The sequence below is a fragment of the Ascidiella aspersa genome, chromosome 1 (genome assembly GCF_963924565.1).
Source record: "Ascidiella aspersa chromosome 1, kaAscAspe10.2, whole genome shotgun sequence".
Taxonomy (NCBI): Eukaryota; Metazoa; Chordata; class Ascidiacea; order Phlebobranchia; family Ascidiidae; genus Ascidiella; species Ascidiella aspersa.
In genome coordinates this window covers 30,287,256-30,313,933 of record NC_139447.1, presented here as the reverse complement: position 1 = coordinate 30,313,933, position 26,678 = coordinate 30,287,256, and the positions used below count along the sequence as shown (strand labels likewise).

Genomic DNA, 26,678 nt, shown 5'->3' with positions numbered 1-26,678 from the left:
GTCCAGTTTTTAACTTAGTTTCTATAGTTAAAAATATTTACCTTTTAAGGTAGAAACTCTATGCTGAAACTTAAATCATGGCTGAAATTCCGATATTATTTTGGTATCGGATCGGCACCGATACCACCCTAGTACCGGACGAGTAGCACTTGGCATTGGTAACAGCTCCGATCCGATATTATCTGACATCTTTAATATTGACTGTATCTATTTAATTGCAAAGGTATGTTTTTGTGCCATCTATTGGTGTGACGCATCAAAAGCAAGTAATTAATTTCGTTTTTGCGTCACGGCTTTTTGCCGCTCTTGGTCCCCCTTTGTATGGTCTCCTCGAAGTTGGCCAGCAGTCTTGAAATTATACGTAAAAAAGTTGGAGTCAACGAGGGCCAAACGTTAATGGGTTTGAATGACCTTAGTGTAAACCGCGATCATTTATCAACAATTCTAACCATGATGCCTTGCCACTCTTCCGTCAGGCGACTGCGTACGTCTCATCCACGACCACTGCTTGCGCCAGCGCTCATCCAGCAACCCACCTGTGCGCACCTCATACCGCCTACAATCGCATTCCACTGTCGATGCCCTCGACTTCTTCCGCATCAAGAAGCTATGGACAGACGACAAGTGAGCTTATTTTGCATTTCGATTGACCGTGCACACCGATAGAGATTATAGGACAGTGGTCGGCAAACCTTTTTTGTCGCGGCCCAAGTACTCTTTTCGGAGCTATTAAAAGCCCACTACGAAAACAGTGGCGTATTGAGGATATTTGTTTTTAAGGTGAAGTATTACATGGCGCCTCAATGGCCAAAACAGTGACATGCCATAATTTAAAACTTGTATGAAATAAAGAATATACGCGCGAAGCGCGAAAAATTTGCTTAATGCCCTGGAAATGGCATTCGTTTATTTAGTTAATCCCTTCCAGACGTATACGCAACTAGATTGACTTTAGCTTTTTAAAATTAGATTGGAATTACATTTAAAATTCGCAATCATATTTTAAAATCGCAAGTTACTCCCATGAGAATGTAAATGACAAATATTCATGTGTCAATTTTTATACTTTTACCACCGCCTATGCTTTTTGCACTGCAAAAATCACCTACAAATCGTTTCGATCAAAGGAATAATCATTTACCTTTTTTTCCGACTGAGAAACTAGAAATGCCGCTGGACAGAGTAGTGCGTTTTTGATAAAATCCGAATTACATGAAACTAGTACTAGAGCACCCAGGCAATTTACAAATTAGGTTAGTATTTTATTTATTGTATTAGAAAACTAGAATCTCTAGTTGTCCAAGTCTGCTTCTAGCTTTGCGTTTGAACTCTTGACCTATTTCGCTCGCAGCGGCGACAAGTTCGCTTACGGCCACCACTTCCTGCGACCCCAGGACGTCCGCCACGACGACTCGCATCTCTTCTTTCCAAACGAGCTGATCGCCACCCCCCTGCACGAGATCGTGCCGCTGGAGGCGGTCGTGAGCACCTGTTGCGTCATGGACGTCGACACGTTTTGCATGGGCAGACCGAAAGGTGGGTTTTGCTGTTTTTTTGCGCAGCAATTTTACGTCAGAAGCACCCGATAAATGTGCCGCGTACGCCCCGTAGTTCAAGTTATAAGGACAAATCTAATGGAGAGGATACTTGTATTGCAATTCTTAGCGATTATGTTGTCATAACACTTTGCCTGCTGCTTAGGCTTTGAACAAACTGTCAGTTGTTTGAGGCTTCTCACAAATGCGCTAGTGATATGTCTCATTGGAAGGCCGTAAAACGTAATGAAATCCCACGATTTTTATACAGAACAGCAGTAACATAAATTTAATGATAAATTCTAATCCTTTACAAAAAGTTTCGAGGTGCTAATTTATTATGGTTGGGTTTGCATGGGGTAGAAGAGTTTCCTTTGGTCATATCAAGCTTCGAAAATATCCCATACAGCAGGAATGGCGAACCAATCGCAAAGTGACCTAATACAGATTTTTAGCCAATCCCTTTTTTACTCTAATTGTAACGAAATATATAATTGCTTATTTAGAAAAGAACAAAATGTATAAAAATTATTTATAACAAGGCACTTTTAATATTCGCGCTTATCACACCTGAAATTTATACAATTGTTTTCTATATAAAAATCGAGTATCTATAGTTTCGCAATAATATCATCATGGAATTTAATATATGACTAACTTGTGTATTTTTAAAGGATAAAAGTCTCGTTTGTGACCCACGCAATAAAAAGTTTTGTCATCCCTGTCATACACTAACACGATCTTTGAAACAAAAATGCCACTCAAAGTCTTTAGGTTAAAAAGCTTTCATATTTCTACTCAGGTGTTAAGGAGGCTGACGTGTATATCTGCGAGCAGCGATGTGGCAACGCCCTAAAGGTGGTGGGTGACATCACCAAGAGCCGGTATCCAATCTACACCAAGTCCCATGTATTCGACGAGTTCCCTGTGCGCTTGGCGCCTCCCGTCCGCGACTACCAGGTACACATCCGTTTTCTTCTTTTCCCAGTTTTATTTTATATTTTTTGCTAACTAAAACAGAAAACTGAACGTATCGATAGCAATTAGTGTTACACGTGCAAACAATATGATACTTTTATCAAAAGTTATTTTGCATAAACTTCAGTTAAGTAATCTATGCCAATGATTAAAATCAAGTCATCACATTTAATCCGGAAAACTTTTTAACCCGAAGAAAATAAACTCTTTGGCTAAATATATTTTTTGTGCTTGATCATATTCCTTACCGGCTTACATTATTGCATTGCCCTGTGTTTATAGATAATTCGAATAGGTGGTAAACGGAACAAGTTAAATCAAAATGACCTAAATCAAGTCAAGTCAGTGGATAAAATAGAAAATCGGCTCGTTTTAAAGTTTATACCATTGAATACAAATCAGTTGGGACATGTTACCTAAAGTGATTAAAACACTATAGCTAATAGCTATATATTACGATTCAGCAAACAGTTTCTTAAGTCTGGATGTCACTTTAGGTCCCAGACCAGATGCGACGAACTCAGGCACGAAGGACTCAGTGGCTTAAGGCAACTCAACATGGCGTCAAGACCAATAACGGTGAGTTGTGTACTTTTTTTGTGAAGTTGTGCAAAGTATGCTATAATTTTCTGCGAAAAATGTAATATTTCCAGTTGTTTGTACCATTTTTCGCCCTGTTCTGCTTTGAGATTAATTATCAAGCTACATTACAGATTCGTGCATAGTGTACCTAGATATTTGCTATTATTTCTGTAATTAAGTGAAAGTTAGTCCGATTACCTATATTTTTGAACCTTGTCTATTTGTAACTATATGTGAAGTAAAATTTGTTATTAACATCAAGAGTAAATACTATTTAAAGCATTTTCCCACCAGATGTTAATTTACCACAAAAATGTGTCTTTAGCCGCGAAAGGAATACTCCAATCCTATAAAAAATGCATTTTCCTCTTTCAGAGCCAGGAGGAAGCGGCGCGGACGAGGAGGAAGAAAGGGATGTCGCCATGGAAACAGATGCGGATAAAAGAGGAGGAGCGGAACATTCGCTAGAGCAGGAATCGGTAAAAGGCGGAACCGAGTCGGACGCGGAAGATGAGGAGGCGGTGGAAGGCGGAATCGCGGACTCGGACGACATGGACTCGGACTCGGGTCATCCCCGCAACGTCAAGCAAAAGCGACTGAACGGAATTCTGAGCAAACTCATAAAGGATGCCAGCTCCAGGTGAGATGGACATCCAAGTCCGGGACACTAATCAACAGTGAATATTTTTTCTTTATATTGGAGATATGCGGTAGGAAGCTGTGTTTGAAATATCCCCACGGAATCTTGTCCCTGACGATGCAAAAAATAGTTCAAAAAATAGTGGCAACTTTGAAAACTGAGTAAGCATTTTTAGCCGACAAAATGTTTTCTATGTTTTTCAAGTAAATACAGTTAATAATGGGTTGAAAAAGTGTGCAAAACAGTGTTCTTGCTAAATGTTTTTCAACCTTCCAACAGTTTTCAGAATAGTTTTTTTTTTGTCAAAAAGAGACTGTCAAAAAGTAAAAAAAACAATTATTATGTTATACAAAATAACTTATTTAGGTTCTTCTCAATGCACTGTTTTTTTGACAATTTCCTTCAGAAAGATGCTCTTTACGTAAATTAACACCTTTTGGGCCCAACAACAAACATTTTCTTTTCCCAGGCATCTCCAAGTGAACCAAGACGCATAGAAGGATACACTTCGGGGACTTCCCCGGTAAACTCAAACCGCGAAACGACAAAAACGTGCAATGTCCAAGGCGCCGTAGGTACAAATCCGGCTCGCGAGCCAAATGACGCGACGGCCCCCGCATTTTCAAAGCAGTACCGCAGCAGTATTGGCCCCCAGCCTCTGTGTCAAGTGCATTTGACGCCGGACGACGTGAGCCTGGCCTGTTCTACAGCAGTGCTCGCAAGTTTGCTTGTCCGCCATGGCACTTACGCGCCGACGACGAAAGTGTTAATACTAATTGTCCCTCAGTCAACGCTGGCCGAACGACGAACGGCAAAACGTGCAATTTTCTGCCGGGAGACTTTTGACTTCTATAGTGAGACGCGAACATTTTTCGCACTAACGTCGGCACATAAGAACGCGTTGTGTGTACAGATCTCGATTTTAGTCTCCATCACCATAACCCCACTCGCCACTTGCCCCCTATTCTGTATTTTTGAACATCTAAAAAACAAATCGCGTTTCACTTGCCAGCATCGCAGCAAAATCCATTCAAAATTGACCGCTGTTTGCGAGTTCTCTTTAATATCGTATTCTGTAATCTCGTGCTTTTTTGACGACGGAGCCGCGCTTTTTTATCGCAAAAATTGTCACAGTTTCGCCCAATTTTTTGCCTTTCTTTCGCCGCTCTTTTACTTGACGGTATGGCCGTTCGAATTCGTTTCTGTAACTGTACATTCTGCGCTTTTCGACGAAATCTTTCTATTTGTCGAGCGAGATTCGTTCAATTAAACGCGGCCGAAAGCAAGGTGCCCGGAGACTTCAAGGTGTTTAGCGTCGCAGAAATTTTACCGATTTTTTTTCTTTCGATTTTAGTCGTGTCTCGCCCATTTATGCTGTTGTGTCACCCCCCTGTTGAAGCATTTCTATTTTTTGAGCGAAAACTGGTATTTTTTGCAATGGCGCCCAGTCGAATCGAAAATGTTGCAAACATAACGCTGGCGCAACTATCTTTTCGCTATCTGTTTTTTTTTAACGGAACCAATTTGCCAAGAAAATGTCAACGAACTCATTCATTACTACCTGTAACTATACAAAACCGCCATAACGTGTTCTTTCTGTGGTGGTTTACGAACAGCATCTTGAGTAATAGCTTAAAAGCTACTGCTGTAGTTTGACTCAAACTTGGAAGGGCAATCTACAACACAGGCTTTTTCGTCCTACGCTTTTTGGACGACGAAAATGCGATGGGTTGTTTAAACCGACCCCATTACACTCGCGCTTTTATATCACCCCCGCACTCGATTCCCAACCAGCGTAGCGCAATCAAGTTCGCCCGTGCATATTTGCTTTTTTGTTATCGCCGCTATATAATATATATATATATCTTACCGCTGTCGCGCCCAATCGTGTACATTTAGCTTAGGCGCGACGGTCGAACTTTCTAATCTCTAGCGCTGTTGTTTTTCCCCAGCACGGCTACTACTCTGTGCGACGTCGTTATGTGTAACAATAATAATAGCTCGCCCGCCTACACTTCTACCCAGCCCGGCATAGCTTTGTGCTTGCGCTTGATTATGTGTAACTTGCAAACTTTTTTTCGGACTTGCAAACTTTCTTTTTTTTGAATGGATTAGTACACCCACAGCAGCATCCCACTGAATTTGACAAGTCGTTCTGTAAAGCCGAGATGATTTTGTTTCGTTTTTATTCGCGCTTTTGTATTTTTTAACGCGATGACAAAAGTTCCACGCTGTTAAACAAACGATGTTTTTGTTGCGCGATTGGGGGCGTCAAAGGGGAGTGGTGACAACTCGGACCCGAACCGAGATATAGATGATTCGTCGAATACGTGTGTTTATTTAAGACATTTAAGTGGTTAATAATTTAAATTCAATCTAGTGATCTTTGTTAATCGATTAAAAAAATAACACAATTAACGTAAGTGCGTCAGTTTTAGTCGCGTTCGTTTCATGGCATTTGCGCTAATTAAGTTGTATGGGAACATCTAATTTTTGACATTTTTTGTACGTTTCTTTTATAACAGCCATCGCTGGCATCGGTCCCATCGCCTTTGTCGCTCCCCGCGCCACAAAACACCACCCACAACAATACGCATCGACCAAATTTCTGTATTGCATTTTGTCCGTTTTAAACGCTGGTAAAAATCGTAAAAAAAATGGCGACTGTTTTGATCGAGCTTGAACTGCGTCTTGCCGCTCACAACAGAATAAAATTCCGCAAGACTTACCTTGACTTAATTTACTTTCTGGTATATTGGACAGTTTGGACCCAACAGAATATGGAGGTATTTATTGGGAGTTGAACAAAAGTATATTTAAGGTCACATAACTTACACAAATTGCTGGAGTTTGGTCACTTTTCAACATTTTAACAACTAATGCAAGGTTTAAACTTGGTTTATTTTTAGGAGTTAAGGGTTGCTCAACCGGGGGCCTCGGACCCACAGGTGGGCCACGGATCAGTGATTGGAGGGCCACTGGCATAACTCTGAAGTCATGCTATTACAAAATTTCTGCCGTTTATGTTGGGTAATTGGAACCGATATAACTTAATCGTTTTATCGCGAAAAAATTGAAATAACGCCGCCAATCGCTGTGGCGAAACAGTTACTGTGTTTAAATGTATCCGTCTGCTGCAGCGTTAGAGATTTTTTCGGGCGGCCAATTACTTGCCGATAACCTTCGCCTTATCATTAGGTGTCGGTCAAATGCGAATGCCAGGTACAGAGATTTCCTTAAAGGGCTTTAAGTTGCAACAAAAATTCCATAGTGACCCACCACAGATTTTTAATGACCCACTTGTTTCTCTAGAGATACTGTTGTCAATTATTTTCAGAAAATTTTGTAAAAAACAATTCTTATTTAGATAGCACTATATTGTTTAAATCAGGGCTGCCCAAGTGCCCAATCTGTGGGTCGTGCAAAAGTGTTTTAGGGGTGACGAGTACGCCTATATAATTGTACTTCAACAAATGCGTACAGAATGCAGACAACTAAAAGCATTTATTTTACCGCTGTAAAATGTAAAGGGTGGTGGTCATTTAAGGAAAAAAAATTCTAAAAGATTCTGAAAACCTTGGTTAAACCAATAAACCATGCTGAAAAGCCTTGTGTAAACTCCTGTAATCCCATAAAAATGCTGCAGCATTTGATAACTATTTAGGTTCTTAATATTCGTGGGATCCGAATTTGGAAATCGTCTAAAAACCTTGAATTATCAACCCATACAATTACACTTAAAACGACGCTGCAGCACAGTTTTTTTAGCATATAATCAAATATACGACCCACTTTTGCATTTTGTTAGAATTAAGCTCGTGTTTGTTACCCGCGCGATGAAATGGTTCGCCACCCCTGGCGTAGAGTAACACAGAGATGATATTTACTTCCCGTTAACACGCCTCTGCTAAACGATTCTTTGACCAAGCGATGTGTACAAAAAAGCCAAAAAAAAATTGCAAAATAGCGAACCATTAAGCGTTGAATTTGAAGTGACAAGTTTCCAAGAAGAAGATTATTCATCTTTGAATTAGGCCAATCGTTTTGAACTTCGCAACCTTCTTCAATGCCGCTATTACAATTTACAAATTTGCGCACAGCCTTAATTTCACCTTTACTACTGTATTGTTTGGCACTTTTACACAAACAGAAACAAATTGACTTTAAAAATAAAAGCACAATAAATAAACTTTTTTAGGTTAATAACTATCCTTAGTAGTGCTATCAAGCGAAGGACCACCCTTCATAAATATTTTCGGAAATTCAACTCACAGCAATAAGGAACTGAAACTAAAATATAAAAGGGCGTTACAGGTCTAAACTGGTTTTATAAGGGGCTGAAACTTGTTAGACTTACATTGATCCGACTTCAATTGTTAAAGTTGTATGTTTAAAAATCTTAGCCCGGCATGTATTAAACCTATCTGTGTTTATTGAATAACAACAGAACGCCAAGACCTTACAGGAATAGCGTAAGGTCCGGGGTCCTGACGGGAGGTAAATATCATCTCCGTGTTACTTTACGCGGTCGATTTATGGTGACGACGAGGACTGCATTGGGTCACGTCATAAAGTTTGGTTGTAAAACTAGTTTCGAATTAGGAGTAACAAAGACGAATTTGGCAATATATTATGTTTAATTCAAAACCATTGACAGCAGGTTTCTGCTTGTCGATCACTGTTCCGTTGACGCGTATATAAACAATAGACTCAAAGTTTAAAAACCCGATTAAAATCAGGTTTAGACATTTTTTGAATGAATACATATATTACATATACTGGCATCGTCAGTTACTATAAATAATATGAAATACTTATACAGAGCAAAGTAATAATAAAATGAATAAAAAAGTCAAAGACATATAAACAACAGTATAGATTAGGTAATGACGAAAAAGAATAGGACCTAAAACAACAAGTTTTGTTTGAACAGATTTGGTGCATGTCTAATTTAGTTCAGAATTAGGAAACCGTTAATTTTTCTGTACAATGTACCCCGGTATAAAAGCAGGGGTTGCTCAAGTGAACCATCACAAATTTTCCGCAATGTTTTACGAAGGATGCGCGAATCGACGAACATCTTAAGTTCGACCCGAGGGTCCTTCAATCATGTCTGGCCGACCGGTCTACTGAGGTAAGCCTAAAAATATGCAAAATGGTTCTTATCGGCGAAAATGCAGTCGGAAAGAGCTGTCTGCTTTACCGTTTTTTGCCAAAAGTCGTTCCAACAAAATTTGAAAGCAACGATCGGCGTAGATTTTTTGATGGAAAAGTTTGAGATCCTGAATCAGCCTTTTACGCTTCACATGTTTGACACGTCTGGCCATGAGGGGTTCCAGTGTACCGTCACCCCGTACTGCCGTGGAGTGCAAGTTCTAGCGGTTGTTTTCGACGTCTCGGAGATCCAGAGCCTCGCTAACGCTAAGAAATGGTTAGAGGTTGCACTGGAAACAAACAGCGGCAGCTCGCCGATGATTTTTCTGGTCGGGACAAAAATAGATCTTTTGGCTCCACTGGCTTTTAAAGAGATCGAGTGCGAAGCCATAAAGGTTGCAAATTCGATGAATGCGGAGTTCTGGGGGGTGTCGGCCAAAACTGGCCAGAACGTCAAGGAATTTTTCGCCAGAGTTGCAGCTTTGTCGTTCGAGAGTGAGGTCATGCGCATTCTCAACCAACGTCAACCTGTCAGTCAGGGCGAATTCAAGCATAATAAAAACTGCTGCATCTGCTAAAAACCCTCAACAAATGTTTTGGCACCGATTCATCATCATAGAGTATTGTCCTCAATTTTTCAATTCACATTTTACTGATACAACGTGTGGATTTTTTTATCGCGCTAATTTGACATTTGATTTTTTAATTGTTTCAACTGTTTGTTATTCATAAATATGTTGTTTTTTTCATTTAATATATATAGCTATACATTCCATCGTGAAACGCGCGAAGTTTGCTACGTGGTTACTCAATTTCAACTTTAGGCCAATGAGGTTATGTACAGCCTATAATTGTCAAGTAATAATAACACATGAATGATAGAAATTACTTGGTATTCTTTGCGGCATATTATTTAACTATAGCTTATATATTATTTAACTGTCTAATTAACACATCTCATTTGTAAAGAAGTATAACTAAAACTCAGCATTGTTTTGATTGCACTTACCATATGGGCAAAATAAGGTTTGGTTACAACCTGGTGTTTCTATGTTTTACGTTCTTGTCTAGTTTTTTGTGTACTTATGCACTCTAATTTAAACAACTTTTTTAAGCGGAAGTTATTCAGACAGTTGATAACAGTATTCATATGATAGCAATTAGATTAGCAACTAATTGCTGTTTTGTCAATCCCCAAAAAATTAAAGTTAAAAAGTTATTTCAAAACTTATTAGGCCTAGGATTTAACACTCTAGATTCAAAACCTATAATTGTAAAATAGAATAGTTACCTTTGGATTCTACTTTGCAGATCCCTACTCGCCAGTTAAACTTTCTAGAATTATTGCTAGGAGTGTGTGTAGGTATATAGCCTATCACGGAAAACTACAAACCGTCGATCGACGTGAAAACGTTAGGCGTTATAAAACAAACTTGTACGACTGCAATAAAGCTGCCACATGATAACAAAAGTGATGGCTCAAGTTTTTTGTGTCTACCCGAGATTTGCACTCACTACTCAGCAAGAAGGCCGTCGTGATGTGCGTTTAATTCGCAACTATAACTATCTTCTCGAAGCTGGATTTTGTATCTTGCGTGCACAAAACCAGATCCACAAATCGAGGTATGTAATGACATTCGCTTGACTTAGTATAAAACAAAGCCGAATCAAAAATACCTTGGCCGAGTTCAAGAATAAGCTTTGCAATGACTAGTAACTAAGTTAAATAAAGTAAAATAACAGATTTTTCAAGTTCTTTTTTTAAGTATAAGTGCATTGATTCGTTGGACGTTTAGTGGCTGTTTTGGTCACTAACGTGAAGAAGTAAAACAAGTGAAAAATCGTTAAAAACAATACTAGGTATTTTTTCTAAGCAGGAGGGGGCCACGACGGTTAAAGGTGGCCACGAAACCTAAAAGGTTGAGAACCATTGGATAAGATAATTGTCTTTATTTCGGAAAATTACATCACTGAGATATAAAACATTTTTACCTTATACAAGAAAGCTTTAACAAGAAACCCTTAGTTTTATTATATTTGCGTGTAACATGGCGTACCAAAAATCAAGTTAAAATCTAGTAAATCTTGTAACACTACACTTGGTCATTTCGCGCCACTTAGATTGCACGTGCTTTGCGTCCCTCGCTTTTACCGCAAGAGAGCAGCCTACCAATCAAGCGAAGCAAGTCAAGAAATTCTATTGGTGGGCGATCTTAATTGGCGACGTTGTCATGTAGAAAAAACAGTCATTCCGTTTATTAAACCGGGAAGCACTTAGGAAGATTGCGGGCTTCCAGTAGCAACTCTACAGCATAACTGGTAGATGGATCTCTGTGCATTTGAGGGGTAGGACTAGGGCATTTTCAAGAAAGGTAACCTTTATTTGTTTTAGTTAAGTTAATGTATGTACTTATATATCGGGGTAGCATATGTATAAATAGGAACTGACCTCGAGAAAAAACTAAGAAAAAGCTGACATGCTCGCTGCTGTAAATCGGAATAAGAATATCTCTTTAAACGCAATTTTAGCGTTTGAGCCTAATGGCGAAAACCCAAAATTCACAATATCATTACCAGGGCAAAGGTCTCCAAAAGGCTGTCATACCATAACTTTTTTAAACAACACGGAAAACAGGATAAATGTTCTCCTGTTGCATTTGCCAAGGTACAAAGCCTATAAAAATTGTCCACCCAGAAGCCTTTATTAAATTAAAAGCAAGGAGTTGTGTTTTAATTTTTTGAACCACCTAGGCCTACCACACAAAATGTGATAGAATCTTCGCAAATCACAAAAGCATTATTTTAGGGAGTCGCAACCACTTTAATCACGTAACCAGCTAAAACTACACAAGTTAGCTGTATTTAGATTTTAATACCAACAACAGTAACGATGACAGTGAAAGTGATAATAGGTAAGCGTAAGGGCAAATGAAAAGCGGCACTACGTAGAAAATGGAATTGGTAAAGGCGAACTTTGGCATCTAGAACTGATCTAGTACATGCTAAAAGCATTTTTAACGAATCACAGTACAACTACAGCGAATCACAGCAGTACTAAAATCACAGTGGCTAAACTAAAACAGTAAAAATTATTCAACAGCGCTTGAAAGAATGTTCTGGCAATTTGTCAGCTCCCCAGCATGACAGGTAAAAAGATTTTAAATCCAGCATTTGAACTTAAAGAAGGCCAGGAGATCAGGGTCGTCCAAGTCCTTTTGGTGAACGCCGGCGTATATGCTCTTTAGCATGTTGGTCTTGAACTTGGCGTCCAGAATGCCCATGTACTTCTCAAGGACCCCTGAACACAAAATCGTGACGGGGTGTTGTAATGACGTACAAAGCAGACTCAAGGAAAGCACAATGATTGACTTTATAGAAAAACGCTTGTACGGTAAGAACGATAAAACTACTAAAGGTATCCTAAAGCGTTACCCGATATTTTTGAGAACTAATACATTTATCAAGTCAATTCCAAAATTAAATATCAAGGTCAAACATACAAAACAGATCCAATTTAAACAGAGACATAAACCATGTGACACATAAACCATGTATTTGATAGTTCTTTTTAGCTTAAAGCAGCTTAGTTACGTTCAATCATAGACTTACTATACTTCAAATAAAAAACCCATCGAGGTTTAAAATGGTGGGCTAAAATGATGGACAAAATCTAAAAGATGGATAAGATTTCGACTCGGCAGTCGAGTAAGACTACGTAAAACAACCGATTCCTGAGTTCGACGTGCTCATGTGCAGTACCGAATTTCGAAATTGATGAGAATTGTAAAGATGAAATAGCATGTGGTAGAGTATTTGAGAACCACGTATTGTGGGTGGATGACTTATATGACTCCCCTGTGAGTGGATTGCTTAATATCCACCTTATTTCAGTTACGTAATCGGGCGAAATGCAGGCTGTAGAGTCGGACCCGGAGTCGGACCCAGGTTAATTTTTTAGGTCGAAATCAGACTCGGGAGTTGGCTTCGGGTTATTTTTACCCGAGTCCGCAACCCCGCTTTTGGGCACCATTATTTTTGAAATCCACACGCGCAAACACAAAAACGTTTGACTCACCGATTCCCATGACCCTTCCCCACTTGACCATGTGCTCGACCAGGCGCGGGTCGTCCAGTTGCTCGTGCTTCATCAGAATGCTCACGATCTCTCCGCTGAGGTAAGCGTCGTCGAACGACTCCTCAGCGTCGTCCCCGCTGCTGCTCGGAAACCTGGGAAATAAAAAAATTATGTTTTAAAGTCGAAGGCAAAAGGATAACGGCGGAAACAACGCGAGGTTATAGTGTTTAAAGGACGAGTTTGAGATCAGTGACGTACGCTGTTTGAGCCCGGTTATCATGCAAATTGAAAAGCAGGTCAGAGGATCCAAAATGTAGTGGTGAATAGGCTGGATTTTTATATATCAATCGTGAGACTAAGGTGAAAAAACGGTGTCGCACAGTTGTTCAGGCTACGCCAAGCCTTAATGTGGCGAATATTTCGCTAAATCTTATCTAAATAAGAGCATGGTGATATTTACAGTGGTCTTATAATCACCAAAGAATTAATTAATCATCTTGCAAAAGCTTGGGTGGAGTTATGTATTACCCCATAAAGTTGGCCGTTTTGTGGAGTTTTCTCAGGCAGTTAATTTTCATGATTTGCACTAAAAGTTTCTCTATTGTTAGTTACTACAAGCTGCTAAATTAGTCGTGCATTATGCGCGTAGCAAATGTATTGCAACAAAAAAGGCCAACCTGCAGTAAATATCCACTGCAGCCAGAGGGTCGCTCTTCACCAGTTGGTCCGCCAACTCGATGTACGCGTCGTGCACCTGGATATTTGAAAACACCACCAACGTGAACCAAATCAGCCAACAACACCATTTGAATTTACCAGGGCCACGAAAATACAATTATAACCGCCGTAAAAAAACGACCAACCACAAAAAAACCATCGGTAAACAACTCGTAACCAACAAAGCACCACAAAGTGCACCAATACACCAGAAGATCCTGTGATAACAAAAAAATCGACCAAGATGTAAAGAGCAACAACCAATATCGCAAAAAATGTTTATTAACTATAAAATTACGACCAATAACGCCATACCGGCAACAACAAAACCATAAGAAAACACCAGAAACCTACCTCTGGTGCCATCTTCATCACTTCTTCGTAGCGTGCCCGGGATTCTTCCTTTCTGTCCTTGGTCCTTGACAGCGCCCTCGCAAGTCCAAGTCTGGCGTGGTAAGTGCTCCTGTTTATCGGCGCTGGTTTGATATCTGCTTTCTTCGCCGCTGCCGGGACCTTGAATGCAATGGCGATAAAAATCAGATTTGGGTCCTGTTACATAGTTTTACATCGTTGGATTTTTTGTACACACATTGCTGTAAGAAAATGCAGCGATGCTGCAGCGTTATACCTGCAATGGTAGTTATCAGATTGAATTTTGATTTCTTTCAGTTTACCTTTTTTTCGGTTATATACTTGCATCTAGGTAAGACACACAAAGTAAAAAGCAACGGGTTTTTTAAATAGCGTTGAACATGTTTGTAAACATCGTTGGCCGTTAATTCGCTTTAAAACGAGTCAGGTAGAAATGCTTGGATTGCATTCTTGAAAACTTAATAAAAAACTAATCACGGAAAATTATACCAAGGGAATGATTGAAACTCAAAAACAAACTTTCAAAATATTACGTAATTTATTTAAATTCAATATAACTAAAACGCGCTTTGAACTTAAAAGTTGTATTTCACCTGTGATTGCGCTGGTTGTGCAGGCGCGGCCTCCTTACTGCATTTCGAGTCAGCAGCAGGGGCCGCAGTTCCTCCACGTGATGACGCACCCCGTCCCCTCGGGGCACCCCTGGCCGCACCCCTCGCGGCCGGTGGGGCTTTGGCCGGGGCGCCTCGGGCCGGGGCAACCCCCCTGCCGCGGGCCCTGGCCGCGGGGGCGCCCCTACCCCTGGCTGGGGACTTTCCCGCAGCTGGGGCCTGGGCAGGGGCCGCTGCTTGCTTGGGTTTTTCTCTTTCCAGTTTCTCGACGTACCACTTTTGACCTGTTTAAGATTGATAAGGGTTTTGTTTTTGAAATGGAAAAAAAAGTTGAATTTATTTTAATAAGGCGAGTGAATGCAAGTCGCTGAACAAACCATGCATATATCCACTTTTTGACGGTATTTGTTCGCTGAGCTCAACACAAAAATATTGTAGAAATAGGAACCTCTGTTTTATGAGGGATCGGTAAAGTGACGGTATAATATTTTCTAAGTGGATTGAAATAAATTCTGCACCGCAACCGTTCTGCACTGCAACTTTAAACACTAAGAAACTAAAAAGAGCTACAAATAAAGTAATCACTGCATTGATCTGCTAAAGGTCCGAAAAAACAACTACAATTGTTTTTGTTCAATAAAAAGTTTGAGCTATTTCAGTACTGAAACCACGGAACCTTGACCGTTTTTTTATATCGAGACACATCAGGGCCGGACCTATCTTTGCTGAGCCGTCTACTACAATTCTTTAAACCCAGCTACCCGGATACACAAAAACGGGCTCAGCGACTCACAACTCATTACTTGTGCAACGATTTCCATGAAAGGTTTTTTCTATTTGAAGACATTTGTCATCGGAGTCAGGAACTCTCTAACCTGCTATAGGGACTTCCCCGGCGGCGGGTTTTCCCTCTAGGTCGACGCTTGCCTGGAAGCTCTGTATAGCTTCCTGCAGCGGACGCTCGTCACCAGCACCTGAAGCGGTCTCGTTGTCGTAGATCTGTAGCTGGGCAACGCCGAGGAGGTAGAGTGACTCGCTGTTGCACGGGTTCACACTGACCAAGTGCTGAGAAACCTGAGCAGTGCGAAAGCTGGGGTTGGTTTTGAGCCAGGTTAAAAACTTACACCGTTTACGCTAAAAAATGGTCTAATTTTTAGATTCTCGGGTGATTTACATTAGGAGAACAGTTCCTTGCGCCATTTTTGCATATGGCTATACTATACATTTCTGACAAATTTTAACAGTTTTCTTTAATATATAGTAAAAATATGAACGGGTCCCTGCTTGGTAGTGGGGAAGTAGTGTTGCGAAATGCTTTAAACAAGTAAGTTGGTAGCGACTTAAGATCGTAAAATCGCAGTATCACACAATAGTAAAACAACCAACAAATACCAAAATAGTTAAATAAAAATTCTACTACGATTTCTTTCAAAGTTTTTTCTGACAGTTTTACAAGTAATTACTCAAACATTTTGGGTTGCGATTATTAGATGCTGCCCAACCTCTTGAATCACCACAATTCATCAGTAGATATCGAACTATAAAAGCCAATATCCCACCTTTTCTTGTATTTCAAGCAACCTATCATCCCGGGGTATGGTGCAGGATCGTAGCATGGCGGAAAGGTAGCGACAACGTTGCGCCACCCAAGCGCCCTTGCCCGCCCCTGGTGAAGACATGAGAATCTCCAGCAGGGCGAAGTGCGACTTCAGTAGCGTCCACTCAAGCTGTTTAAGACAAGGGAAACGGACGTTGGTAAATTAACACACATCGTTAACTAATAATGCATAGGTTCGACAGTTGGTGCATTTCAGATATGATTTACAAAAACTGATTAAAAACTTCAACAGCAAAGACTATTTTACATCACGGAAGATTTAATGAGAGTTTAAACAGTGCAATTACTTTATTTACTATTATATTAAAGTATCACATCAAAGTACATTTTAGTTTGAAAAATACTAAACTTTTATTCTAACAGTGTACATTTCACGATACACGCTTCTGCACGGGATTTAAGCTACGCATTGCTGATTCTTTAACCAAAACGCCCCGAAGCTAACGTTTACCTCTTGAAAAATGCTCCCTCGGTGGTACATTGAGCACAAAGCCATTGACGAGTGTAGACAAATACTGTAAGCAAAATACTGCTTTTATAAAAAAACACAGCTAAGCATTCGAGAATGAGAAAAGTAGCTTACCCGTGGTAAATCTCCTTTGCTGTCCTTATTCCGGGCACGGGTGTTTTCCTTAAGTGGCTGGCTAACAGCATGAGGCCGTTGAGAAACTGCATGTTTGAAAGGCGCCAGTAGTCTTCGCAGTGTAGATCGGTCGCCGAGGAAGGATTGACACCTGAAGTGACATGGAGGTTTTACACGACTTGCATTTGCTACAATCTAGCGTGTGCATGGACATTTTAAGGTTGACTTTGGTTGGTTTTGACAACCTAAAAACATATACAATGTGATTCACTTTTATGAAACAATAGCTTTAAAATGAAAAATATTATTGTTAAAACATTGCTCGAAGCAACACAGTATAGATAAATTTAAAAGGCTCCTCTGTAAAAATATCTACAAAAAATATATATAGTAAAAACAAAAAATAAATATTTTTACGTAAGATAAGGTTTCCAAGCGTGACATAACATAGAAGTACACACGATGCTTCCGGAAAACCTTACCGAAATTAGTCGATTTAATCAGGATTTTCTCATGATATCATAGAAGCGTTCGCTTTGGGATATAAAATGATCAATTTTGCTTCTAAAACGCCCTTTACCTTCCGCTTCTGCGTCCTTCTGTCTTCGCAACATGTAATGGTCAAGACCTTCGTGGAGAAACTCAACGGCTTCTTTCTGTCGGGCCTCGTCCTTCGCTTGCAAGAGAGCCAAGCCGAGTAGAAATCTAACAACAGCATAAATTTGATAAAACAAGGCATTTTCGTAATATCTTAGTGAATTACTTCTTGGCCAGAGAAATCAAAAATGGTGCTCGCTAAGAATTGAACGCATGACCGTAGGTAATAGCGACCACTGCTTCTCAAATTAGCAGTGTTGTAATGACTTAAGTCAATGACTAGACTTAAGTGCACTGTTTTTAAATTACTTGACATGACTTTAATCGTTTTAGTTAATTAACTTGCATGACTTTAGTCATATTGGTAAAATTACTTGACTTGATTGACTTCAATAATTTAGTCCAATGTTTCTTAATCAGGTGAATGGTTCACCCCAGGGTGATTAAAATTGTTTCAGGGTTGAACTAACAAAAAGGGATGAATAAGGGTGAACCGAGAGAAATAGGTGATAGCTTGCGAAACAACTCAAGTCATTTTGTGCTGTTATATATAGACGAGGTAGTTTTATCATATCAAGAGACAAGGGTGAACGAAATCTGGAGATGGATGCTAGGGGTGAACAAAACTAAAAAAGTTTTAGAAGCACTGATTAGTCAATTGACTTGGGTTGAAATAAACTGTTTACATTTAACATTTTATTATAAAGTGGAGCTATTTATCTTAATTTTGCATGTAAAACGATTAAATTACTACATATTGTTTTTTGCTATTTTTGTTGTTGAATTATTTCTAATAATAAATAATCGGGCGAGTTAACCGTTTTACTATTATATTAGTGGTTTGACTTGGAGATGACTTTCTCTAATAATGACTTGTCTTGGGCAACTGGTGACTTGGACTGGGACTTGACTTGCTATTTTGTTGAAAAGACTTGACTGGGACATTAGTCATTTCAAAATGACTTGTTTACAAGACTGCAAATTAGGCACTCGCTTAAAAAATGTAAAAATCAGAATCCACAAGAGGTTCCTTCTGTGGATTTGGTTCCTCAAATCGTTTTAACCAATTTCAAAAAATTAAAACCTTAACAACCAAACTGGCAACCAATGAACCAAAACGTAAATCAACACCAACCAAACAGATTCTTCATTTTAATCGCTCACCTTGCTTCGACGCTGACCGGTTTAAGGCCGACCGCCTGTTGCAGTCTCACAACTGCCTCTGCGTATTCCTCTCGCTCGACGAGCAGCCTGGCGACGTGCAGGTTGCACAGGTAGTTGTTCGGGTCACAAGCCAGCGCGTCCATGTACTTTAGGTAGGCCTGGGTAAGCGGCGAGCTCTCGTCGGCGTGAGAGGCAGTCGATTTGTCGCCCTGGGTACACAATTCGCAAAGGGTTGTGGTTGAATAGCTTTGGTAAGTGGTTGTAGCTACGAGCAGTTTTTTATTAAGGTTTGGCTTGGTGACCGCTAACTAATTTTAAGAGATCGCCCAAAATTACTTTTTAAGTCCCGTTTACTACATTTTATTTTGGACTTGGAAATACGCACGTGCCAAGGTTTTATACTGAAAACGTTGACCATACCAATAAAAGCGAATACGAGGCTAAGAATTTATGGAGTAAAAAATAAAAATCGTTTTTTAGAAAATGACAAAACTAAAAACGTATTAAAAACATAAGGCCAGTACACTATTAAATTTGAACTTTTTGTCACACGTCTATTTTGTTAATTTGGCATACGAGAACACCATCGTAAAAAAAAGGTTGGTCAAAGCTAAGCCGTTGATTAACTTTTCATAATTGCGTCGTCGCCACAAAAAGAAAAAATAACAGGCAGTGCGCATTAAGCGGAAGAGCGACCACCAATGCTCGCGCCCAGCACGACCTTGAGCGCTTGCTTTGACCTCCACGCGTAGAGTCCTTGCACGTGGTCAGCCCTGCCCGACTGTCCGCTTTCGCGCAAGCTCCTGTACTCCTGGTCGATGGCCTTCAGCTGCAGGGCGATGGGCGCGGTTGCGGCGACCCCGTGAAGCTTGCAGATGGCCTGGCACTCCTCCAGCTTAGAGCTTTCCTTGGCGCTTTTGTCCGTTCCAGCGTCCAACTCTTCCGCTTCTTCCTGTAGAGGTAATGAGTTATATACTATAAAACAGGGTTTCTTAAACTTTTTTTACTACGGAGCACTAAAATTTTTTTTGGCTTCGCGTGGACCACTGCAGGCAAGAACATTTATAAAAAAGGACGTCATAAATAGACGTCACAATACAAATATACTTTATAAATTTGCTGATTTCAGTCCAAAAATGTAAAAGAGAAATAGAGTTAAAATATATTTGAAAAATTGATTAGTCCTTTAATACAACTGAAACATACATATACATAATGATTGTGTATTCGTTGGTCAAGTCCTTCTGAAGCCATGTTGGGCAACGATAACGGAACCCATCATTGTGTACTTCTTTGTGTACTTTCTCATTGTGTACTTCACACTAATATTTCAATTTGGCCTTCATGGACCCCCTAACACTAGTTGCCGGATCACCAAGGGGTGAATGGAACCCCGTTTAAAAACCCCTGCTCTAAAATTGTGATCGCGTTCGATCAAAATTGCATACTGCGTTCAGGCGCTGTGTCACGAATAGATCATGGCCCGTAACTCTGTTCGAACCACTGCAACACTTGCCGTAAAGGTTGATCGTTTCCTCACATATGTTAAATAATAATAGAGTTTCATGGTGTTTGTACACTTGTCAAATTCATTTTTACTGTTTTGATTGCCATTTGTTTGAATTGCAAGTTGCAACCTTAGATCGGAATGTCAGTTCAATGACCGACAGTGGCAGATGATTGCGACGCTTAGTCTATTATTTACCCACAAATTCACATTTTAGAGACTTAACTGGTTTTAGCATTTGAACGACAGGTAAAGAAAATATGTGCTTGTCATATTTATTAAATGTGGACTTTTTAAATTGGCTCCAACTCATCTACAATGTTTAAAGGCAAAAAGTCAACCCAAAGGTTGTTCTAATTTTTACCATATTTTTGGCTTTGTCATTTCGCTAAACTGCGAAGTGCATATGTTGTATGAATGTTTAATAGTTAAACATCAAACAAACAATTGGAGCCTAATGGTTGGAGGTTGTAGTAAGACGTAATAAGAATATCAAAGCCCATACAGAAGTAGCTATGATTTTGAACGTTTGGAATAACTCTTTATTCATTTTCAACATAACAAACCATCGCTATCGCTTTCCACAAAACGACTTGAAGAGCATATCAACAGCCATATTGACACGCTGCGATCTGCCTTTGCCGTTGCAATTCAAACAGTAGCCAAATCACAATCACTCGTTTAAACAGTTTGGTAGTTGTGACTACACACGACACGAGCAAACAACCTACGTGCTTGTGCAGTCCGAACACTTCTTTCAGGTAGTGGTTCTCTTCGAGCGCGTGTCCCAGGCGCAGGTGCAGCTTGGCGTCATTGCTTTTGACCTTGAGGGCGGCGGCCAGACATACGCACGACTGCTGCAAGTCGTCGGACGGGGCTTCCCCTTCCGGAAACCTCGCAGCCTCTCCTGGATTTTGAACGTAAACAAGTTGTTAGCTGACGTTGAAAAATATGGCGTGATGTATATGGTCTATGTTTAAATATAACAGGGGTTGTTAACCTTTAAAAAGCGTCACCAGCCCTGATAATAATCTAAAACAATATTTTGTTTAACACTTTTTTTTCAAGTGCAGTGTAATGCATGATATGTAATCAATTAGGAAAAAAACACTCTAGATTGATCTATTATTCAAATAAACAATAAAAATTGAAACGATTTGGGATACCACATTACCATCTAATATCATTCCCAAACAACGCGCTAAAATTATTGAATTACTCCGTTTGGGGTAATTGTTTACAAGCTAAAAACAACTGAAAAATAAAAGTAGCAACTCAAAAGACACAAAGAATTTTGTATATGTATATTTATCGTGGAAATACAAATAATTTGGATTTTGTTTTACAACTTTTGCTGATCTTGGAAACACAACCTTGAATTTTTACTAACGATGCATGGCGCATGTGTTTTTTTTTGCACATTGGTTTATACCTGGTTTGAGTGGCAGTTTCTGTCGATAGGACTTTTGTTTTTTGTCCGCTTCTTTAACCAACGTATCAGGGTTGGTGTCGCTTGCCATGTGCTGTAAACGCTTTTCCCAGTTGCGCACCTGCTTGTAATAAATTGATGTAGAAATTATCTACTGTTGTGCAATAACGACTATAGCTCTTTACCGATTTTTGTTTTTGTTACATCGCATTTTATCTAAAATCTTAAACCTGTATAAGTGCTTTTCACAGTTTGAATTTAAAGTTATATACCAAATATACAGTTTCCTCATTTTTGGAAAATGTAGTTCAAATAAACGTTTTTCTTTTATCAAAAGGTGTTTACTATAAAGCCATTCCCAGGCAAAACATTTGCAAAATATCTTAAGGCCAATCTTCTGTAGAGCAGGATTTTGAGCAGAACAGCAAAAACCGAAACAAGTAGCAGTTAATAATTATATTACATTTAACAATTAGCTTAAATAACACTATATTTACTAATTAAGTCAGTTCAACACTACCAATCTGGCTAATTTTAGTATACATATTAATACAGGTTAAACTATTTGAAATAGGTACCCTGCTACAACCATATTCTTAACATACCTCTACTTTGTGTGAAATAGTTTTGGTTGTTGTACTGGAGCCTTCGAAGTCGGCCTTGTACCAGGCACTTTCGGTTACTTTTTTGGTGTCGACCTCCTCACTTGGCTTTTGCTCACAGGAAGTGATGCGGTTTGCCATGTTTTTCAACGGAAGCTCTTCAGAGACCCCTTAATTTGTAGAAAAATTGTAGATTGGTAGAAAGATGACCCTCATTTGATAGGCAACAAGTAAAATAATTAGTTGAAATAACAAAAAAAAACTCTGTAAAGTAAAATTCCACAATGTTAAGCCAGTACTTAAATAACATTCAAATCAATAGTTTCTTATTGCAGGATTTATTTTTTTGTGAAAATTCTTACCTTTATAGTTGTAAACCGACAAGGCAAGAGTGTCTGATAATTCTTGGTCTAATTTGGTGTCAATTACTTTCCAATCCTTGTCAAGAGCAGCTTCATTCATTGGATTCACCTTAGATCTACATACACGTAAACGTAAATGAGGCACATATTTTGCTTTTTCACCAAACTTAAATTTCATTAAAATCTACATGTACTGTATATATATATATATAATATTATAGATACAAAACTTTTTAGTTTTTGTTTCAACAGAGCTTCACACAACTGCAGTTGAGCAAGATAGCTATACCTTGATGTTTTACAACAATTAAAGTTTAAATCGAACTTTTGATATTCCAAAGTTATCAACAAACGTAATTGTTTATGCTATGAAGATTCTTGTGATGCAAAACAATCAAAAAACATAAAATACTTTGTCATGTAAAAATATACATATACAAAGGCTACTTTAAAAATATTTGCTCACTGCATACCTTCTAGTCAACATGTCAATACAAGGTTGTGACATCACCACTCTGGGGTCTGATCCAGCAATAGCAACAGGATTGTAGAACGGACTTAAAGTCATCGGACATTCCCAGGACTGTGCTTTGCCCTCATCTTTCAGCACCACATACCATGGCAGTTGTTTGCGACTTACCACAACTGTGTAGTCCTACAATCATGACACAAAATTGCTATGTTAATTATTATTCGTGATATGTTTGTATTGTGATTAAAATTGGCACATAACTCTTTTCAATGATAAAAAACAGCATAACTCAAATACTATTGCAATTCTAATGGAATTTATTGTAAGAATATTTTCCTTGACATTGCAGCAACCATCAATTAAGAATAATGTTTGAAATTGTAATCACAAAAATATTTTTTTATAACCTAAGAGGCTAAATTACTAAAACAATCAAGTTTAAAACTGTATCAATAAGAATTGTAGTTATAGGTTTAAAAATAAACAGAGCCCTCATGTGAACAAAACATTTTAAAATAATGTTTTTCAACAGAACTTAAACAACGTAAAGTAATATGTTGAACAGGGATTCACAACTCAATGAAAATATAGTCTGACATATGCTTGTAGAAAATTGGAAACCAATAAAAGGTTGGATAGCATATAATGGAAAATTTTCAGTAGAGTCAGACCCAGACTCTATACTCAAAGCCATTGGTAAATTTGGCTGGAGTTGGATTATGGAAATTACTTTAGTTATAAAGTGCGAGACTAGTTTTCAATATCTCAGACTCCAGTTATTTTATAGCTACTTTAAAGTCATTGTTTCCAGAAAGATTGTTTTCCTAAATTATTTATGCCATGGGCCGTTGGAACAAAATAATCCAAATCTACATGAGCTTACTTTATCCTCCAGTAATAGTAAAACGCATAAATTTCCTCAAGATTCAAGGTTTGCAACAGCCAACATGTCATTAAAAAATACATGGTCACTTAAATCATGTATGTTTTTTGTTTTCTATACCTTTCTGTTTTTACCGTCAACTGAGGTAACAGCAACAGTGAGAACAGTTTCACCCATCAGCAAAGGAACCGCTGACTCTGGACTTGCATTAGCAACCACGACAACACACTTCTTGTCTGGTGCAACTGCTGTGACTGTGATTTCGGTAATTTGACATGGCACAGTTGCTAAAATACAGACAGGACAACATAAATTAACCATGTTTGTGCCATGAAAATGGGAAAAAATGTACAATTAGAATATTACTAAAAGCTCTTCAATATAAAGGACAGCTTAAAAGCACCATAGTTAGTGGAATGTTGTTTGACAAGTGCTTTTTATCAGTAAATTACCTATTATTGTAGAAATGCAAACTTTGTAGATGTTTTTTAAAGGGATAAAGCTAATGTTTCGCAGAAAACATTCATAAACTTAGTAGGTGAAACAATTTTCTAAAAAAAACAAATATAAAATAACTAACTTTAGGAAGTTTACATTGTTTGTTTTCTGCAGAAATCATAATTGATTTAGCGTATTATGCCCACTGTTAACATCAGATTGATTTACAATTGTGGACTTTAACAAGAGACCTATTGATATGTGGTTTTGTTATTTCTTACATGTGTACTCATAGCAGTCCATTGTAAATGCAGGTTCCAATTTTCCATTGGATATTGACAATTGCTTGAGTGTGGCATCTGAGGCTGACAAGCGTTTGACCCTTATGAAGTATTGCTTGGTCGTGCCATCTTCTGATGATACTTCTATTTTGATTTCGGTAACAGCACCTTCTGTTAAGGGTATGCTTTTCTCCCCACCTGCTCCCTAGCATAAAAACCTTCCAAAAATATTTTTTCCAAAAACGTTTACCCATAATTACAACTTGAGTGATGTTTAAACCTGATATATATTTTTTCAAATTTTAAGGTATTTGAAAGACTTGTCTGTGAATTTTAGTTTCTCTTATATATCTAACTAGAGGTAATATGTTGTGAGCATTTTTTTGAAAATATTCCTTTTTACTTGAGGTTGTTTTATGACATTTTGTTTGGTTATACGCAACTACAATTATTTAAAGCACAAAACATCTGATGCATGTGACAAATATGGCTAAATTTTATGATTTCCACTGCAGGGTTGCCACACAGTTTTATGAAAATAATTGAAAGACATTTTAAAAAAATGTGTAGCTCTTTGAAGACCTAAAATGTAATCGTCCCGGGGCTTATATTAACATTATTTGGGTTAGCGTTTGGGTAGGGGTAAGTCAAGTATTATAAAAAAGCTTCATATAAGATAAATTCAAAGACTATTGAAATGCTTTTTTGGAAAAACATGTTTTCATAGAACTTTTGATTAAAATCAATACACAAATCAATTCAAAAGCTTTTAAAGACTCAATGACTTTGTAAAAACCCTGCACCGACTCTTGAGCAAATTATTTATTATTTAAACATTTTAAAAATAAACCAAAGACATTTCAAAAAACAAAAACAATATGTATTTGAACACACAAAACAACTCACAAACACTTGGTAAGATGCTCCACTATCACTGGTCATACAATCCACTTTAACTTTTTTCACACTACTTGCCACTGTGGCTTCATATTCAGTTGTATTTCTGTTAAACTTTGGAGAAAGCTTTGCTGGCGAAGCAGTTAGTTTTTCCAAGTCACAGTCATCCATTGAGCAAATGTACCTAGGCTTACTTTCAACCTAATTTGGTGATAATACAGTTTAATAAAAATAACAGTATACACTAATATTTTTAACAGGAAACTTACGAAACAAAATAAACATGCACACAAATACTACATTTCTGTGAAAAGAAATAAAATTCTAGTAATTTATTCGCCTGAAAATCTTTAAACCATAAATGTAGGTGTCTTTACAGCGCATATATCTCATTAACTGCAAAATAGAGGCTTAGTGTCATTAAAAGTTTAATTTTGAAAGCGGTAAAAATACAAGTGAATGTGCGAAATGTGGAAAAACGTAACACTCGTTCTGCGTATCTAAATAGCCAAGCCGAACACGCTAACAATACAGTACATGGTCTTGTTTTCCCATCTCAGGGTGCAGCTTCCGTCTGTCGAATTGTCCCAATAGCAAGAGCTGGCCGTGTGCAGTCCGGCACCGTTCTTTTGCATGATAACCGCGGTCACAATGTACTTGAAGGGCCGATTCAGCTTGGTGAGCTGGTTCAGGCACAATTCCACCACATTTGAGGTCCACTGGTTGACTTTGTTGTGCTGGTAGGCGTTTCCCCCGATCGTGTTTTCGATCGACTCCTTTATGACGTTGCTAACGTCGTCCACAACGAAAGTCGTCTCTTCTCCGGCCTGAAAGTCATCCATGGCTAAACTGGCGTTAAAGTTGGTCAAAAATTGTCCAAAAAACCTCAATTGATTTCAAGTCAAAATATCTGTTTGATGACCAAATTTCAGTTACGTCAGGGGCAAAGGTGAAAATAGCTGGTTGCTTGGCGATAGAGAGTGGTGGCGCTGTGGAGAAATAGGATGGTTGGGGGCAAACTTTCTCTTTTATGCTTTATTTTACAAATATACAACACTAATTCAGTCTGATATTAAACATAGTAATTTAATGTTTTTTTTTTGATAAACACACTGACTATCGTAAAAATAGAATGTGGCTGAACTGAACGAAATCCTGTTTTCCTGCACCATTGTAATAAC

General features: G+C 38.6%; 3 protein-coding genes and 1 pseudogene across 3 annotated transcripts in view; 2 read left to right on the top strand and 2 right to left on the bottom strand.

The window, feature by feature from the left end:
- Window positions 1-6,457, top strand: part of LOC146169710 (uncharacterized) — a 36,600-nt gene extending 30,143 nt beyond the window's left edge. Inside the window, exons 22-27 of the mRNA XM_083390892.1 lie at window positions 477-624; window positions 1,352-1,536; window positions 2,338-2,495; window positions 3,011-3,092; window positions 3,471-3,735; window positions 4,205-6,457. Coding sequence (XP_083247018.1) covers window positions 477-624; window positions 1,352-1,536; window positions 2,338-2,495; window positions 3,011-3,092; window positions 3,471-3,735; window positions 4,205-4,232 — 866 coding nt within the window. The 3' untranslated portion in view covers window positions 4,233-6,457. The remainder of the gene's footprint in view (window positions 1-476; window positions 625-1,351; window positions 1,537-2,337; window positions 2,496-3,010; window positions 3,093-3,470; window positions 3,736-4,204) is intronic.
- A 2,322-nt stretch (window positions 6,458-8,779) lies between these two features.
- LOC146169709 (ras-related protein Rab-34 pseudogene) lies at window positions 8,780-9,467 on the top strand (annotated as a pseudogene).
- Window positions 9,468-11,750: 2,283 nt separating this feature from the next.
- Window positions 11,751-25,681, bottom strand: LOC146169708 (uncharacterized). The gene is made up of 20 exons (XM_083390794.1): window positions 25,507-25,681; window positions 24,601-24,805; window positions 24,002-24,168; window positions 23,000-23,181; window positions 22,527-22,642; window positions 22,168-22,334; window positions 21,566-21,683; window positions 20,865-21,040; window positions 19,348-19,578; window positions 18,627-18,835; window positions 17,446-17,570; window positions 16,866-17,016; window positions 16,734-16,797; window positions 16,224-16,391; window positions 15,540-15,738; window positions 14,647-14,948; window positions 14,036-14,194; window positions 13,642-13,718; window positions 12,965-13,116; window positions 11,751-12,187 (listed from the first exon to the last, which is right to left on the bottom strand). The coding sequence occupies exons 1-20, from the start codon at window positions 25,666-25,668 to the stop codon at window positions 12,048-12,050; spliced, it is 3,270 nt and encodes a 1,089-aa protein (XP_083246920.1). The 5' UTR covers window positions 25,669-25,681; the 3' UTR covers window positions 11,751-12,047.
- A 17-nt stretch (window positions 25,682-25,698) lies between these two features.
- LOC146169707 (dynein light chain Tctex-type 1) lies at window positions 25,699-26,428 on the bottom strand. The gene has a single exon (XM_083390802.1). It carries the CDS (start codon window positions 26,337-26,339, stop codon window positions 25,998-26,000), a length of 342 nt encoding a protein of 113 aa, XP_083246928.1. The 5' UTR covers window positions 26,340-26,428; the 3' UTR covers window positions 25,699-25,997.
- Between the last annotated feature and the right edge of the window lie 250 nt (window positions 26,429-26,678).

What these genes read in the sequence shown, in the direction of transcription:
- LOC146169708 (XM_083390794.1), bottom strand. Translation starts at nt 25,668, where the DNA reads ATGGATGACTGTGACTTGGAAAAACTAACTGCTTCGCCAGCAAAGCTT. An exon ending in GAGGGAGCATTTTTCAAGAG is followed by an intron (nt 16,392 to 16,733) that starts GTAAACGTTAGC and finishes TGTCTTAAACAG; the next exon opens with CTTGAGTGGACGCTACTGAA. An exon ending in TGCTTGAAATACAAGAAAAG is followed by an intron (nt 15,739 to 16,223) that starts GTGGGATATTGG and finishes CGCACTGCTCAG; the next exon opens with GTTTCTCAGCACTTGGTCAG.
- LOC146169707 (XM_083390802.1), bottom strand. Translation starts at nt 26,339, where the DNA reads ATGGATGACTTTCAGGCCGGAGAAGAGACGACTTTCGTTGTGGACGAC.